The following is an 18,276-nucleotide window of genomic DNA, read 5'->3' as shown; positions in this document are numbered from 1 at the left end:
GGTGAGAGCAGTCCCAGAGATCCCAAGGTCAGTGAGGCAGGAGATGAGGATGGAGTGATCAACGGTGTCAAATGCTGCGGAGAGGTCAAGGAGGATGAGGACTGAGGAGAGGGAGGCCGCCCGAGCATGGCTGAGGGAGTCAGTGACAGCCAGGAGAGCCGTCTCAGTGGAGTGAGCTGTGAAGAAGCCGGATTGCAGAGGATCAAGGAGTGAGTGTTGGGACAGAAAGTCCGAGAGCTGACGGTGGACCGCCCGCTCGAGAGTCTTGGAGAGGAAGGGGAGTAGGGAGACAGGGCAGTAGTTCTGAGGACAGGTGGCATCAAGGGTTGGTTTCTTGAGTAGTGGGATGACAGCAACTTGTTTAAATGCAGAGGGGTAACAGCCAGAGAGGAGTGAGGAGTTGAGGAGGGAGGAAATGAAGGGGAGAAGATCAGGAGCGGTTGCTTGGAAGAGGCGAGAAGGGAGAGGGTCCAGGGCACACGTTGTGGGTTTGTGACGTAGGAGGAGAGCAGAAACTTCAGCATCTGAGAGGGTTGAGAATGAAGAAAAGGGAGCTTGATCGGTGGGAGGTTTCGGTGTGATGGGAGATGAGGGTGGAGTAGTGAAGAGCCTGCGGATGTCTGCAATCTTGGAGGAGATGAAGGAGCCGAAATCATCAGCAGTGAGAGATGGGGGAGGAGGAGGGGGAGGGGGGCCAAGGAGGGAGGAGAAGGTGGAGAAGAGTTTGCGGGGGTTGTTGACAGTGGATTCGAAGAGAGATTGGAAGTAAGACTTCTTGGCTGAGGTGAAAGAGGATGAGAATGAGGACAGTAGAGAGCGGTAGAGTTCGAGGGCAGCTGGGAGTTTGGTCCTTTTCCACTTCTGTTCGGCGGCATGCAGACTAGTTCGGGTTGCGCGGAGAACAGCAGAGAGCCAAGGCTGAGGAGGGGAGGGACGGGCAGGACGAGACGTGAGAGGACAGAGAGAGTCAAGGGAGGAGGTGAGGAAGGAGAACAAAGAGGAGGTAGCACAGTTGACAGATAGATGGGAAAAACAGTCAATTGTTTTAATCTATTGTTTATTCCATTCCATTGAAGGGTAGAAATTGGCTTTATGCTTTCTCCTATGTTGTTGAATTTAATTTAAGTGTTAATAGCTTACTTTTCATATGGTCTATATGTATGTTTCTAAAATCTTAAACTAGCAGATTGTCACTCTGGTACACCTGTGACACTGGTAACTATTCTGATAATGATGACTTTTCATTCTGATATGTTCATACGGTATTTTACTTTTTTCTATTGGTTCTTTTCTCTTTTTCTTGGTTGGGTCATTCCCTTCCTGGCACCCTTATGGTACCATTATGAAAAAAAAAACATGCCAAAATGGCCATTGATGCAGGACAGTGCCCTGTCTAAATGCCAAATATATTATATTTTAAAGTCATACAGAGTTCAAATTACAAAGAAGTATGTGATAAGGTCTGGGGTACCTCACTGAAGTCATGTGGTTGCCCAACAACAAAAGGGGGTAATCCTCTATATCCGGGGTTTTCAAACCGGTGCTGGAGTACCCCCTGCCCTGCTGGTTTTTGTTCCAACCTAGGTCTTAATTACTTAATTGAATGGTATATTGTTTTGTTAGGTCAATTAAGGATTAAATTAAGGAAATAAGACCTCAGTTGGAACAAAAACCAGCAGGGCAGGGGGTATTCCAGGACTGGTTTGAAAACCCCTGCTTTATATGATAGTATGATCTTTAGAAAATCTTCACATGGGTCTTCCTGACTGGTCGTAATCAAGCGGTTTGTTATTGTTGAATAAACTATGTTTGGTATTATTCTACATAAATCAGACCCTGAGTGTTTGGTTGCCTATCTACTGAGGGAGACATATTCTCCCTATCACTGTGAACCACCACCCCAATCCCCACAAATTTGACAGCCCTGTCTCCTCTTCCTGCTTTTATTCAGTCATTGGCCAATCAGAGTAGCCCTGTAGGTCAGGTGCTACTGGGAAATGTAGTGCTGGGCCCTGTTTCAGAAAGTAGGTTTAACAAACTCTGAGTTGAAACCTGAACTCTGGGTTGACTAACTCTGAGCTGTCAAACTCAGAGTTTTCGGTTTCAGAACAGATGATAACAATTAGTTCAATCAACTCTGAGTTAAGTTAACCCTGAGTAAAGCGCGTGCATGAGGAGCTCACAAGCCTTCATCAATGGAACACAGATAACATGATTTATCATGGCAACAGGAGAAAAAAGGTCTCGAACCTCCTACTTCTCCCCATGCAGTGGAGTTAGAAATATTAATGAATGCGTATGCAGAATATGAATATTATATTTAAGAAAATAAGCAATACAGTAGCAGCAGCAAAAGAACGTGAGCTGGTGTGGCAGAAAATTGCTGACCAAGTCAATGCATGAGTATTAATTGAAAAAAAAAGAAAAGTTTTATCTCAAGTGTTCCACGTATTCAACATTTATATAATATATATATATATATATATATATATATATATATATATATATATATGTGTGTGTGTGTGTGTGCGTGTTTAATATTTGTGCAGGTGCAACCCAACGGGCACAAAACGTACTTGGCAGCAACTGAAGATTAAATATAAAAATATACTTCAAACAGGTAAGGTATAATTTCATTATAAGCAATTGTGATGTTGTTTAGCCTACCCTACCTAATTAAACAGTATTCAGTGGCTACATTCTACATGTGATATATTTAAGTAGTTAGTGAAATTTTCTAAGCAAAAAAAAAGTAAATTTTTCAGCCATCCCAACACTGCCAGTATTTAATATTGTCTGTTTGAAAGTAACACCTAAATGCCTTTATACATACAAGTCTCCAAATTTGTGCTTACTGGACCTCCATTATAGCCAATATAAAAAAGGCTGAGGGCTGAAAAACAGGTGGGGGTCCACCACCACCACTCACAGAGGCTGAAGAGATGGCCCTCAGTCAAAACAGTGGGTGACCTATTGCTGAAGGCATCTCTGGAGGAAGTTCATCTGACCCAATCACCCCCCAGGACACAAGGGCCTACATAAGAGGTTAGTTATTAAAATTAATGATATACAGCTCTGGAAAAAATTGAGACCACTTAACGTTAACTCTTAATGTTTTCCAGAGCTGTATGTACATTCATTCTTTTGCCAGTGTTAGCTCAGTGACGCCCACCTATCCATCTTAGACACAACTTGGCACACTGATTTTCTTGTAGCAGATCAGGGTAAGTGGTCAGCAAATAGGGCTGGCAGGGGTGCCCTCTGTCATCGCAGGTAACCATCAAACTCTCCGATGATAATACGAGGATACAGTTTAAATTTTCAGTTGCAATAGGAGGAAACAAAAAATTGATTATAATAGGATATAGCTATATATATATATATATATATATATATATATATATATATATATATATATATATATAACTTACCACAGGCAAATCTAGCGCTCAGTGTACACTCACGAAATATTCACGATTCTTGCACAGACCCAGGCCACTTTGCTACCACGTTGCTTATGATGTGGGCTGCATCACATATGATCTTCACAGTGCAGAACAGTAATTAGCTGCAGTAGCTGTATTGTGAAATATGTTTCATTTGGAATGCTAAAGGCTACTATTTAGGCCTACCTGCACATTAATGCTGTGGAAAGACTTCCTATTCACATAATCTCCTTCATTTACTGGAGGAGCTGTGTGAATATGAATGCCATCTATGCAGCCAATCACACCTGGAAACCCTAAAATATATCAAATTAACTGATTAATGCTTCAAGTCTCAAAGCTTCATACTTAATAAATTAATTATTGCTTAGACTGATACCTGCAGTTCTGTGGAATTTTTCTTTGACGAGTCTTGTGGGTCTGTGACTTGGGAACACCACAAAAGTGTACAGTAAACGTTTCAGTGCAAGAGTCACATTTCTGACAGCCCGACAGATGGCTGGCCTTGGAAATGCGCTCAGCGTCACCAATGTTATATAGAAAAACTCCTGTTGGCAACACAAAGAATTTGTTCCGAACTGAGAGCATGTCCACGATCTGTCATATGAACGATTTGAGGGCTGAGAATATTGTTCAGATGAATTATCGATTGTGCAGAAAAATGGTAACGCTCAAACAGATAATCATCAGGGAATGATAAAACATCTAGGCGAGGTCTGATCACCCTCTCCTGATGGAGATTTCTGCAGAGTATTTGTGCTTCAATATCAACTGGCTCTTCAAGAAAAGGACTCACCATGTCTGACACCTCCTTCAGTCTGCAGGCTTCAGCTAAAGAGGAGGAGAAACCCCGGGTTAGTTGAAGAAAACCTGCCAGCGAGCAGGTTAACTTCACGGAGTATGTTGCCGTAGTAAGTGACTCAGGGTTAAGCTGATCTGGCTTTGTGAAACCGAAAATGCAGAGTTTCCTTCAACTCTGAGTTTTCACTAAACCCGCTTTCTGAAACGGGGCCCTGACCTGTCGACCATTTTATGCCCCTCTTAGCATTATGCCACAATACACATACCTTTGTCACCTGTAGCTGCAGTTTTAAAGATATCTGTTTAAATGGTTAGTGTACATGGTTTTAGTATACCCATCTAAATCCCCTTTCGTGTACACAAGCTAGTCCCTTACTTCTATACTTCCCAGTGCTACTTAATAACAACACATCAGCACATCCATGCTAAAGTTAGTTTTAATCTCCATGGCCCGTTTTTGTAAATTGCAATCTATCCCAAAATCTATCCCTCCCAAAATAGTTTTGGTTAGCTTTGCCAAAGCATTTCTTGTTTATTCATTTCATCATGGATTTCCAAAGAAACAGGCTCCATATATTTATACAAATTCCTCAATGAAAAGTGAAAGCCTTGTTCTTGCTGTAATAATATACTGAAAGGTACCATCCATATGGGCTTTTTGGATCCATATCTTTAATGCTGGGATGCCTTACACACAAAGCATGTAAGGCATTCAATTCAATTTTGCATGCAAAATAATAACACTGTATTTGTACTGATATGTACTGATATTCCATGCAGACAATGGTACTATGCAACAATCTTAACAAAAATCCTATAATTGGGGGTAATTTATTTGTAAATGTATCCTCCATCTTAATTGTCAAAACCAAAATACAAACAAACCACACCCTTACACAATGTTGCAGAATGAAATGTGGTTGCTGGGTATTAGGTAGGCTAATAAAGGCCTACCAGCATATCCAAAGTCTCCAAAACATTGCTATGGAAATTGCAGATGCAAAATCAGTTCTTAAAGGAGCACTAGTGAACTCAACAAAATTATTGATTTATAAACACCCATGTGTTAGTAGCAGTGTATAAGTAAAGTATCTGTGATTGTTCTGTTCTATTCCACAATTTTTATAACTTATTAAATTGAAAGGAATGACTTTAATCCAACTCATGGCCACTGCAAATATTCTAAAGGAGAGCTCTTCTGTCATTCAGCATGTGACGTTTCAAAACTTAACAGATAATAAAAAAGACTACATTTAATTTGAAATTTCCTGAATCCACTGGTGATGCATGTAGTTTTGAATCATATTAACTCCCTGTACCCTCCCATAGGAGTGACACAGTTAAATGCTTTCAGTCATTAATGGGAATTAACGTGCTGGCATGCATCCAATTTGGCACTAAGAAAAATAACTGGAAATAATGTCCCTGAAGCTTAAGTTTTGATTTGATTGCAAAAGATTGATAACATTACAAATGTAAGAAAAGCCTAGGGTTATTTGCTACCACAAAGCTAAACTTTCATCCTCAAATTCACTGCTTGAGGCTGATGTCAAGTATTTTCCTTTTTCTTGAGTGTACTGATTACTGTAATGATGTTTTAAACCCTGTGCATATATTTGTCATCTTCTTATCATCAGAATCTTTTTTCTGTGTAACAGCAATTGGCATCTGGAAAAAGGCTTTATCCCATGAAAAACATGTCTTGCACTTGTATATTTTCCCCTACTTTCAATCATAAATAAAACAATAACAAAAACAAAATAATAAGGATCTCTTGTCTTGACATGAAGCAAAGCAAGTTTGCAAAGTACAGATTGCATTTAGATTCCTACATAATAATTATTGTAAAGTGTAACCATTAATTCTGTTGTTAAATTATTATTGTTTATTTTTTCAGTGTGATAACAATATAGGCATCTAGAAAAATATGCAGAGAGATACAGAGAGGAAGACACTGGTAATCAACCTGTTGCTTGCACTTTGATGTTGTTTGTTTTAGTGTTTTATGTTTTGAGAAGGACCTGGAAGGAAGGAGTTCAAGTAGGGTCAACCAAGGTGGGTTATAATCCAGTGTTTTGTTCTCCTGCACTTTCACCCAGTACTTGTAAATAATAAACTCACTTTTGCAACATATCCTTGCCTATGTGAGACTTTTTCCTTATTTATCATGTCCAGCCCCATGGTTGCAGTGGTTACAGCCCCACAGTGCCACTCACACACATACAGTGCATACATTTAAAATAATAATAATAATAATAATAATAATAATAATAATAATAAATAAATAAATCATATTTCATTAAAATAATTCAGATCAGAGTAGTAAGCTAGCTGGAGATGAGGAGTTAATATTGTCTAAAAGTATGTGCATCATTGGTGGAATCAGGAAAGATCCTCCTAGTTCTTTTTACATTTTACGTATTTCGGTTTCTTGCAATGTGCATGTGCATTTTAACATGTTCACTTCTTCAATGATATCGCATATTCTTGTTTGTTCTCTGGTCCATACATGTATTTTTCTAACTTTTCTGGTTAGTCAATTTTGCATGCTTCTTTGTGTAGTGCGCAGCTTCTGTAACACGTCTATAGGTTGTACGTCTATAACGCTAACTACATTTAAATCTATGTGCTTCATTCCACGACCAGTTGAAAAAAACACCTCATAAAACAAACTGTATTTGACACCATCAAGATGGCGCCAGTTTACCTCCGTTTTGCCCTCACTGCTATGACGTATTTGTAAATACGGCGTCACGCGTGTTAGTGTGTTCTCGCGATAGTTTCGGTTCGACTGTGTAGCTGAGGAAGAGAATTGTAAAACTTCGCTTTTATTACCTTATCGTGTTCTTTTTAGTTGGGCTTTTATGTTAGGTGACCGTCTTTCCAGGTAAGGGGGTGATTATTTTTAATTGTGGTATTATCCTTTGTGTCAAACGTGCATGCGGTGCTGGGAAAACACATAGAGCAGGGTTGTGTTGTATTTAAGGCCTACCAGGATGTGAGTTAAAACGATATGTGTGCTGCAGACTCGGGAAGAGTAACACATTTTCCAAATATGTTGATATTGCACCATTTAGTAAGAACCCAAGTTATGATTAATATATACCCAACGTAAATTTTTCCGGTTGCTTGGCGTATTTAAATGTACAGTTTTGATTCATTGTCGGTATCTGTATTGTTCTTTCAACGACAACCCTGCCATATTGTCATTGTATGTCTGTGCTTTTTATTATATCGCGATTTATTCTCTTGAGTTTGTATTATCTTTGTTTTAATCGTTGAATAAGAGAAGCTTTGAGATACGATCGGTGTAGAACCAACATAAAGCATTTGTGCAGTCAGTGTTGATCGTGCTTTTGAGCAGTGTTAGTAGGTAAAATACAGTGCCTGAAGTTTTAACAATTGATCATGTTTTTCATCTAAACTTGCGCATCCCACACTGCCTTGCATTTGACTATACACAGTGCAAGTAAATATTTTAAATAAAATTCAACCTTTTACCCCCTCGATATTTAATACTATTTAAATTGAGGTAGCCAATCAAGTCAGTGTTTTGTCTGGAAAACATAGAGGAACATTTCCCATGTGAGCTAACTGTTCCCTCATGGGCAAAGCTGTGCAGTGCAGCACTTAAACACTCCCCTCTGTCATTTCCTGCCATTCCCACCTTTGAAAAGCAACCTGTCAGAGGTCTGTTTTTTACAGCCAAATGATGACTTCATTAAACCAATTGCCGACTTTATTGTTCCAGCTGAAATTGTGCCAGATCTTTATGGTAAACTATGATAACTATAATAACAGACACATGCAACAAGCAAGCAATGAATGAATGAATGAAAACAGAAACACTGTAAACTGCCCTGCCAACATTCTCTCCCTCTTTCTCTTTACCTTTCCAGGGGACAGGTTTGCCATAAGGATGTCTGACAGTGAGGACAGCGATTTCTCAGACAACCAGAGCGAGCGCAGCAGTGAGGCAGAGGAGGTGGAGGAGAATGAGGTAAAAAAATGAATAATTCTGAATTATAGTCTGTAATCTGTATGTGACCACATCTGATCTGATCCCTAACTACTGAGTGAGTGTGCTATTGGCTTATTGCTTTAGTGTATTGTTGGCCAAACCTTGTTGATGAAGAGACCATAGACCTGCAGGTTTTATAGGTTTCCCTAAATCATCAAACACCCAAAACCTTGAACAGATGGGTGATTTTGAGTAATAAAGCCTAATAATTGAATCAGTTCAGCAGCAAATACAGTAGTTCCCAACACTGGTCCTGGGGACCCACTGTCCTGATGTTTTTTTGACCAAACTGCAATTGGATTAATTAATTGAAACCTTTATTGAATGTATCTGCTTCATTTGCCTTGGTTTAAATGGTTTAACTATAGATCCTATACCAGTTCTGCCTTTTTTCACCATCTCTTCCATTTGTGTGTATAGCTCCTGTTAAGTGTCAAGTATGCAAGTGTCATATACAGAATTAAACTGCAGAACCTCAGATGTCACCTACTACTCAATGCAGTGGTGTAGAAACCCATTCTGCTTACTATTTGTAATAAAAACCATAGAGAGTTTTAGTTAAAAATATAATTAATTTGAAAACAAACACTCTTCCTGCACAGCAAGTAAAATTTAAATAAAACTTTGATATGTTTAAAAAAAGTTAAAAGTGCAAATGCAAACAGCAGTGCACAAACCTGCAGACTCTTTCTTTTGTACTTGGGAAACCTTTTTTGTTTTCCCTTATTGTCCAACAAGCGTACTTATTGTTGTAAAATCCTCAAACAGTTTTGGACTTGTAGAAATCTGTACCACTCTGCCAGAAAGGATGGCTTCATAAGTGACATAACAATGTAATAACTTAGTCCATTATTTGATACTAATACAATGCTGTTCTTGATCTTCACTTGTCATTCAAGCCAAGAACAGAAACTAAGCCATACACCCACATTTTCATTTAAAATGAATGAATACAATGGGTTTAAATCTGATCCCACCAGTGGCTCCATGCAAATTGCTTGGGATCTATAGAGTTAACTTACAAAAAGTTGGAGAATATGGTGCCTTTTGTTTTTTATTATGGACAATTATTAGTTCAATTAAGGAACTGGGATCATGCTTGGAAAAAATCTACCAGCACACTGGGTCACCAGGACCAGCATTGAGAACCACTGAGTTAATAGGTTAAATAAAACATAGCACACTGTGGCTCTTCAGGACAAGAATTGCAAAAGCTGCTGTTGCTTGTGTGTGTTACATAGAGCAATCCTGGGAGGAAAGATTAAGCACAAATGCTGTATAATCTCTATCCTGGGTGTCTTTCTTAAAAGTCCATACTCCACCAGCATCTCTGAGCACCCAATTATTTGATCTGGTTTCAGAACTGTGCAGTTGTCTCAGTTCTGCATTAAACCCCATTGCCCAACTCCATACACTGCTCCCAGTGCCATGTAAACTTGGCCTCTGTTTGCAGGGATTTTAGTTAATTTTTTTGTGTTATTGTTGTTTTGATGGACAGGAGGAAGAGGGACAGGGCAGTGCCGGGGGCAGCGACAAAGGCGAGGAGGAGGTAGAGGAGGATGAGGAAGAATATGATGAAGAGGAGGAGGAAGATGATGATGACCGCCCCAGGAAGAAACCTCGTCACGGGGGCTTCATTCTGGATGAGGCTGGTAAGGTCCCTCAGGCACGGGGCAGGGCTGCTCTGGGAAAATGGCCAACTGTTGTCTCTACAGTACCTCACTCAGCACCTTGGCAGCAGCTTGGGTATAATCAGAGTCCCGATCGCCCCTCTGGGAGGATATGTTTTTTGAAGGCTCTGCAGAGACTGTGTCATGTAAAGAAAAAATGTATACAGACAGGTGATGCATTAAAGGAAAAACCTGAATAAATGAATTGGGGAACATGTAATGAAAAACAGAAGAGCAACTCTTTCCCAGGTGATGGTGATTTTTAATGTGGGACATGATCAGACTGTGTCAGCAAGAACAGTCTGTTGAGAACTACACAGAGAAGGATATTATATTAGGGTTGCAGTGCATAAACCCCTCATTACAAAGACAAATGCACATTTGAGAGTTCAGTGGTGAGAAAACCATAGGCACTGATCTACAGAGAATGAAAAAAGTGAAATGGTCAGATGAGTCATCCTTCACCATATTCTCGACAAGTGGCCGAGTGCTTGTGTGGCGACACCAAGAGATCGGTACAGACCTGACTGCTGGACCCCTACAGTGAGGGGGTCCGGAGGCTCTGTTATGCTGTGTGGTGCCATTTTCTGGCATGGTTTGGGTCCATTTGTCCCCTTAGAGGGAAGAGTTACTGCAAATCATTACAAAATGATTCTGAGTGATCACCTTTATCCTATTGTGAAACATTTCTCTCCTGATTTGGAGTGGTCTCTTCCAGGATGACAATGCCCCCATCCACAGGGGACAAGGGGTCACTGAATGGTTTAATGAGTATGAAAATGATGTGAATCATATGCTACGGCCTTCGCAGTCAACCCAGTTGAACACCTATGGGAGATTTTGGACCAACGTGTTAGACAGTGCTCTCCCTGCCACCATCATCAAAACACAAAGTGAGGGAATAACTTCTGGAAGAATGGTGTTCATCCCTCCAGTAGAATCCAGAGACTCTCTGCCAAGGTGCATTGAAGCTGTTCTGGTGGCTCGTGGTGGCCCAACACCATACTGAGACACTTTATGTTGGTTTTTCCTTCTAATTTATCACCCGTCTGTATGTCAGCCCTTAAAACCATCAATTTATACAGACTTGGAAATATTTGGTATATTCTGAGCAGCTAACATTTTGGTGAGGTTTGTAGTGTACAAATTGCACCTGAATACCTTTCAGCTCATCAGTGACCAGAATTCCTCTCAATCTAAATAGAAAAAGTCCGTATTTGCTTAATTATATAATCGGTAATTATGTTGTTTTCCCAGACTTTGGGAATTGCTGATTTGAGGGGGTGATCTATGAAACTACCTGGATTAGAGCTCTTCAGGACCAGGGTAGGACAGCACTGCCCTGCTGTTGGAGCAAACTGCGCCTGTTGTGAAACTGAATCTCATCACATATTTTTAAGAAGGCATAAGAATCCTTTTGTTTACAGGGTTAAGCTGAAAATATTTAATAAATGCGTGATCCAAAATGGGATTACCATGGTAGGAGCAGCCACCCTTGCTGAAGAACTTGCAGGTAGTTATTAGTAGAGATCTGCTAATGGCATGTTTGTGGTAACCTGTTCCTCAGGTTATAGTGAATATAAATGTAATTTGCAATCCCTAATTGAAATGGAGACTGAAAACATGGTTTGATTGTGAACCATTTTAATGTCAATTCTGTGCACAAGTTCCATAATTAACACCTTTTCCTGTAGTAGACCTCTGCCCACTCAAGTGGTGCACACCATTTTTCACTGTCCTGCCAGTGTATTTCACGATTTTGCTACATGTCATTCTCTGGTTGCCTTCTGGTGCCGAGGTCCAGCTGCAGATATTTCGGTCAAACACTGAAATGTAGTCAGCTCTCCATCCCTGTCCTCTGTGGAAATCCAATACCAAATAAAAACTAATTGTTTGGTAGGATCGCGCCCTTTGCAAGGTAGCCACAGAGCACTTTACAGATTGAATTAGTAGGTTTTTAAATAAATAAACCTTGAGGCACAGAGGAGAGAGAACAAAAACTATTTGCGGGGGTCCACAGCTAGGCCTAGGCTTTTATTTGCCTCCCCGACATGCAGTATAATTTATCAGACAGCAGCAAGATGAGAGAGTTCTTAAATCATATATGTCATCATCTTGCCTCTGGGGAATGCACCTTGCTGTTTGTTTGGGGGGATGGGAGTGCCTCGTCAGTCCTCCCAAAAAGATACGTGGCTTTATGCCAGAGACTCTTTAAAGGGGATTACAGTTGATGCTGTCTGTGATTTGTGCATGCCACTGCTGAATTCAAGCTGGGAGTTCGGTGGCCTAGATACTGTAATAGTAGTGGTCTGTAACAAAAGTGCTTTTTTCCTATCTCCTCTTCATTTTACAGATGTGGACGACGAATACGAAGATGAAGATCAGTGGGAAGATGGAGCTGAGGACATCCTGGAGAAAGGTTAGTACTTTGGGATAGAAGAAGCAACCACAGGATTTACCAAGGGCACTTTTGGAAAGTGATTCAGCTCCCAATCATCCCCTTTAACACAGCTGTTCTTCAAACCCAGTCCATGAGGGCAAAATGCACCTCTTCTTCATTCTAATATATGTATATGTGTATATATATATATATATATATATATATATAATTAAAAAATGCCTGTATTAAACCTTGGAAAGAGGTGAATCATTAGTCCAATTCAGTCACCAGCACCTCAGGTGGTACAAAAACCAGGTGTGTTCTGGTCCTCGCAGTGCCACATCTGAAGAACACCTGTCTCGGAAGGTGTTAAACCTCATGGGAGTATTTTCAGTGAATGAACATTGCTGAAACTACCGACTCCCAGTGCAGAGTAGATCTTTCTAATTTCTGTATTTATAAGCAGAAGGTTCAGTCCCAAGCCAAAGTGATGGATGTTTTCCTTATTTCCACCTTAATATGAGTATCCTTGCAAGTGTCTGCAAGTCTAGACTGATCTGAAATAGCTCCAGCAGGGAGGAAATTCAAAGTGCTTTTAAAAAAAAAAAAAATATATATATATATATATATATATATATATATATATAATGGCTCTAGTCTCTTGGCATTAACTTTGGATTGATTTATGGATGGATTGATTTATTTGCCCCACTTCTGAAAGAATAGCTTGTGCTTGGAGGCAACACTGTCTGTCTACCAAAAATATATCTTCAGATAGTCATTGATTAAATAATGAATGCCACTGAGATGTTCTCCAAAATGTATTTTAACCTGTCACAGGAGTATTGTTGTAACAGCTCTCCAGGATGTATTATGGAATCTCTTCAGTTGAATATGTGATATAAAGAATAAAAATTCAGTGCAACAAAATCCATGTCTTATACATGAACCATGTATTTTTCAAGTACATTACCCTGTGCTGTTTAAGTTAATTTAGTCAGCATATTGTTTTGTAACTAATTGATCACAAATTGGAGAAGAGCGTTTTTAAATGGTGCTGTGCTCTCCGATTGTCTCATGTGTAGCTCCTTCAGATGCAAAATAAAAAGTGAAATTTGTTTTGTAAGAAAGCAAGTTACTTTTATTGTATTTTATCCAAACGTTCCATTAAGGGGAGATTCCCATAGTTTTGTTCAGAAGCATTGAAGATTTGCCTAATTTTCTGATTTTCTTTTCTGTTTTCTTATTCTTTTCCTGTTTTTTTTCTTTCTTTTTTTTTAAATGCCACTTTATATTGTGCTGTTTTTGCTGTCAATCTCATGAGTTGTTTGGGATTTCACAGACCAAATCAAAAGCCTAGCAAGTCAGCTAGAAATAGCATAGAAATAAGATTGTATCGCTTTCAATTAATTCTTGTTAGTTTATTTTCCACCAGCTAGCTCAGACCTGTTTGTCGCAGCCTTTCAAGTTGCTTTCATTGCTGACTTTTGAATGATTCAACCTATGTCTATAACCAGTTCACTTATGTTAGTGAGGGTGAACCCCTGTCTTGGAGTGCCTTCACTCAGTGGTGTACCTGGCGGAGGCCAGGAGAGGCGATATTCACCCCTAATCGAATAAAGTCACACTGGGCCGCTAGTGTCAGTCAGTTCCACAGGATATGTATTTCTGTCACTTTTCAGCCCTTTGAACTCTTCTCACAATCTGGAAACAAAACTAAATTGGTTCAGTTTAGAGAATAATGGCACAAATAAATCCTGTATAAATAATTTGAGGTTGGATTAAAAATGGGATGTACCCCTGTTTTCCATGGTCAGTGTCCAACTCATACAGGGTTGTGCCCAATCTGTAATGTAATTCTGAGAGTTTGATAGTCAGAGGTAACAAAAATCAATAACCAAAACTGATTTCACTGGCACCTTAACTTGTGGCATTTAAAAAAAATATATATATACAAAAAATAATAAGATCTCCAATGTTAAGGCTGAGTTATATTGCAGCCTCATGTTATGCCATTTTTTTAACTGTTCCTTTGCTGCGCTCATAACTGTTTATTTTTTATGCATGCCTCCGTCAGTTAACGGTAATTCAATTCCAAATCTTCTTTTTTATTTTCTTGTTTGTTTCGTTTGTTTTTTCAATATTGCATATAATACCGTATGTATGTGTAATTGTGTAACGCCCAACATTCATGCACATGCACGTGCACACACACACGCACATACACACACACACACACACCCTATAACATGTTTGTTTGTTTTGCATTGGGCAGACAAGGGAGAGCACAGACGGCAAATGCAATACTTAGCCTTTTTCCCATACAGTGGGATTGTCCTCTCACTTTAGCACAACGCCAACAAGCTAACAAAACAAGAAGTTGAAAGTAAAGCAGTTCTCAGATCTGGTAGAAGTGCTTGTGAATGAAGACCTTTGTGTGGCTCCTAACATGGCTGCTGGTAACATTCAACTTAAAATAAATACATTAAATAAAGCACACAGCTCAGTTCAGAGTGCTTTGAACTGAGTAAAGTTCAAGCAAGATCATACATAAAATGGAGGAGAGTTCTTCATGTAAAAAAGCTAATAACAGACCCAGTTTGTAGTAAAATTAATTATCCTCCATTTTTCTGCTCAGCAGTAGTGGCCAAACTACACAAGCTGTACTATATCATAGAAATGGACTCCAAACAAAATGACTTTAAACTAAATAGGTGTTAGTTGTGTTTATGGACAATGTCAAAAAATAGTTAAATGTGTTTATGCTGATCTCTAATTTTACATCTGGTGGATGTACAAAGGATAGTCTGGATTTTTCCTTTCCAGCTTTCAAAGAGGAAATTTGTGGTGAAAAAAGTTACCATTTGCCTGAACTTGCTCTCTTTTAAATATGAGTCATCTATTAAATGTTTGTTGATCTTTATTTAAATGTATTATCTGTTTATGATACTATTTTGGTGCCAGATTTTTTCCTGGGAAAAAATCTCTGCTTTTCCTTGCTTTGTCGTGTGCCATTCCATGCCTTCTTGTTTATTTATTTTTCCATTTGTTAATTTTAACTTTTTTTTTTTCCTTCTGTTTATATTTTTCGATTTTGTTTATTTATTTTTCCTTCCCCAAATTTTGGTTCTTTCCCTGTCCCCATGTCCCCCTTCGCTGTCTGACATTGGTGGTATAATTTGGCTCATACTGTGCGCTCCATCCACCTCCATACCTGCACTACTGAACAGAGGAAGCAGAAGGTAAGTCCTAATTATGAACAGGTGCCAACATGGGACTTAGTAGAGATGAACGTCAGGTAACCGCTGGGACTGTTTAATTTACCATAACAGTGTCTCCAATTCTCTAGTCTGGAGGTGCTGTAGCTGTCGTTATTGAAGAGGAAACTACGCGTGGCCAGATCTTCAGTCTTGGTCCTGCAGAGCCACAGTTCAGTACAGGACATAAGAAGTCTGTCCACTTGTACTTATAGAGTGAACTTACCCCCTAGGTTATGTGTAACTAAAGTGTAGCAAAACCTAGACAACTCTTAGGCTCCTTCAGAAAGAGCATTGTGGATAGGAATTGATTTAGATTTTAGTTTTGTTTGGTTTACTTTTACTTCCACTCTGTTAACCCTCTATTGCAGTGTATGCTATATATGCACAGCATATGGTATGTATATACTGCTGGTCTTTTAAATGCATACATGTTAAAAACATGTAGATCTGAAGAGTCCCCACTGACCCCACTGATGCTCCTTGTGGCAATAGAAAATAAATATAACTGCACTGACATGAATTCAAAGGTTCGGAGTGTGTGCAACATGGGTTAGGGGTAAAATACATATAAAATTCAAATCTGATTTAATTCAGCCCCATGTTGGCAACTGTGATCCCGTCGTCTTGCACGCCGCTCATAAATACGTGCTGTTACGTCTGTGTCTCTCCTGTTTGGGTGGAACTTGCAATGTTTAGGTAGATTATAAAAAATATCACATGTTCAGTGCCACTTTACACATTCCTGTCAAAACTGCAAAAGACCGGGTGGTGGTGTTTGTGAAAAGTGGCATAATATTGTGTGGGGGGGTGGGGGTGGATGATAACATCAGTTTTCCAGGGTTGGAAATTAGACCTAAGAACACAAAAAGCTAAATTCTGATCTGGGATTAAAAGATAAAGGTTTTGATTCCACACACTGAGGGAAAAACACAATTTTACCATTCTATAATTAATAGTCTTAACACATTGCTTTTGTTTTTAACACTACCCTTATTACTGTAACTAACCAGGCTACAGGCACAATTTCTTACAATCTGTGTGCTTGACTATATTAATTACATTTGTTTTGTTACAATACAGTGATCTAAATCATTGTTTTGGAGTTTGTTAAACTATCCAAAGTGACTTGCATGAAGGCATCTACTAATTGATTTGATAATAATGACACTTAATATCTTGGCTGTTGATTTTGTGAATGTGAAACACGCACACTTGCATTTCAAAACAAAGGAGCTGCTGAACCACTAAAGAGCAGCAGTTTGGTAGCAAACACGTGTCTCTCCTTTTCATTCAAACAGTGAATGTGACGCTGTGGGGCAGATCATTAGAGAGAAGCACAAAATAAAGCAGAGTTTGCTATCAAATTAAAAGCCAAACCCTGACAGAAATGCTAACATGATTTTGTTACAAATTGTAAAAGCCTCACAATTCTAAACAAATTGAGAGAAACGGTGAATAACTTTCCAGTTGTTTCAGAGTAGTCTGGTTTCCAAACCTGGATCTTGGGTACTTCCTCAAAACAGGGAAGTCCTACTGTCCGAGTGAGATTAACCTTTAATAAAACTGAACTTTACACATCAAATGGAATAAGACTGGTGTGCCGAGTATAACTGCATCATTATCTAATGTAATCATTCAATAAAACAGACAGGAGGAATATATGAAAAGTGTTGGCAATCAGGCACTCCATTTTATCATAATTAGTTTTTCCTTTGAAGTTCATACAGAGGTCTTTGATTCGGATGGATGACTCTCCTGTTTCTGGGTTGGACCAGGTGGTTTTGTGATGTGACCATTTTTTTAACATTAGATTTAAATAAAATGTGTTTGCTAACTAAAGGTATTTAGAGTCAAGATCCTGCAAGCTTTTTGGCCCTGAGCGAACACGTGCTGGACTTTTTTCACCTGTATCATTCTCATGAATGCATGTGAAGAGCAAGAATTGGATTTCAGTTTCTTGCTCTGCTTATTTATTAAAACAAGAAGCAATCCCGAAATCCTATATCAAAGAGAAGGGTAGAAATGGAAACAAAACACATGGGTCAAATACTGTCAGCTTGTGTTCCTAGAAAGACCTACAGTGGAGTTAATCTTCAATTCTCCAGGACAGTGGATCCCAAAGGTGCCATTTAACCCGAATCCAGGAAAGCTTGCATCCCTACTGTTTGGAGTTCTTCCAGAGTGGGATTTAGTAAAGATGAAGGGAACAGCAGCTCAAAACCTTTACCTGTAATAGTTAGTTCATTCCTTACCTGTTTTCATAGAGTAAATGACAAGGGTCTGATTTACGCTGTTGGCTGTTTGTGGGGGGTTTCTTTTGTTTTTAGTGTCCAATATCGATCATGTGGTTCTGGATGAAGATCGCTCGGGAGCTCGCAGACTACAAAACCTCTGGAGGTATGTTTTTAAATAACCAAGCCCTTTAATCTGTGGGTAATGTATGTCAGTGCTGTGTCTTTTGCACTCCTGCACTGAGGCTGAATTGCCAAATGCAGTAGGTTCCTGCAATCTGATTGGTTACCCAGAGGGAAGTTGTCTCTGATGAACACCATTGGAATGTTTGGATCCTATTCAGATTAAATAAATCCAGAATTCCTTCAAGTATATAAATAAAGAATTATTAACCATATGTAATGTGTGCAAGCTTTTCAAATACTCATGAATAAGTTAACATTGAATACCATTGAAAATGTTTTTA

At 39.2% G+C, this 18,276-nt stretch overlaps 1 protein-coding gene across 1 annotated transcript in view; it reads left to right on the top strand.

The window, feature by feature from the left end:
• Nucleotides 1–6,996: 6,996 nt before the first annotated feature.
• Nucleotides 6,997–18,276, top strand: part of supt5h (SPT5 homolog, DSIF elongation factor subunit) — a 67,930-nt gene continuing 56,650 nt past the window's right edge. Inside the window, exons 1-6 of the mRNA XM_066703878.1 lie at nucleotides 6,997–7,134; nucleotides 8,147–8,247; nucleotides 9,767–9,920; nucleotides 12,292–12,357; nucleotides 15,549–15,560; nucleotides 17,906–17,975. Coding sequence (XP_066559975.1) covers nucleotides 8,167–8,247; nucleotides 9,767–9,920; nucleotides 12,292–12,357; nucleotides 15,549–15,560; nucleotides 17,906–17,975 — 383 coding nt within the window. The 5' untranslated portion in view covers nucleotides 6,997–7,134; nucleotides 8,147–8,166. The remainder of the gene's footprint in view (nucleotides 7,135–8,146; nucleotides 8,248–9,766; nucleotides 9,921–12,291; nucleotides 12,358–15,548; nucleotides 15,561–17,905; nucleotides 17,976–18,276) is intronic.

Source organism: Amia ocellicauda, chromosome 5 (genome assembly GCF_036373705.1).
Source record: "Amia ocellicauda isolate fAmiCal2 chromosome 5, fAmiCal2.hap1, whole genome shotgun sequence".
Lineage (NCBI taxonomy): Eukaryota > Metazoa > Chordata > Actinopteri > Amiiformes > Amiidae > Amia > Amia ocellicauda.
This window is presented reverse-complemented; position numbering and strand designations above follow the sequence as displayed.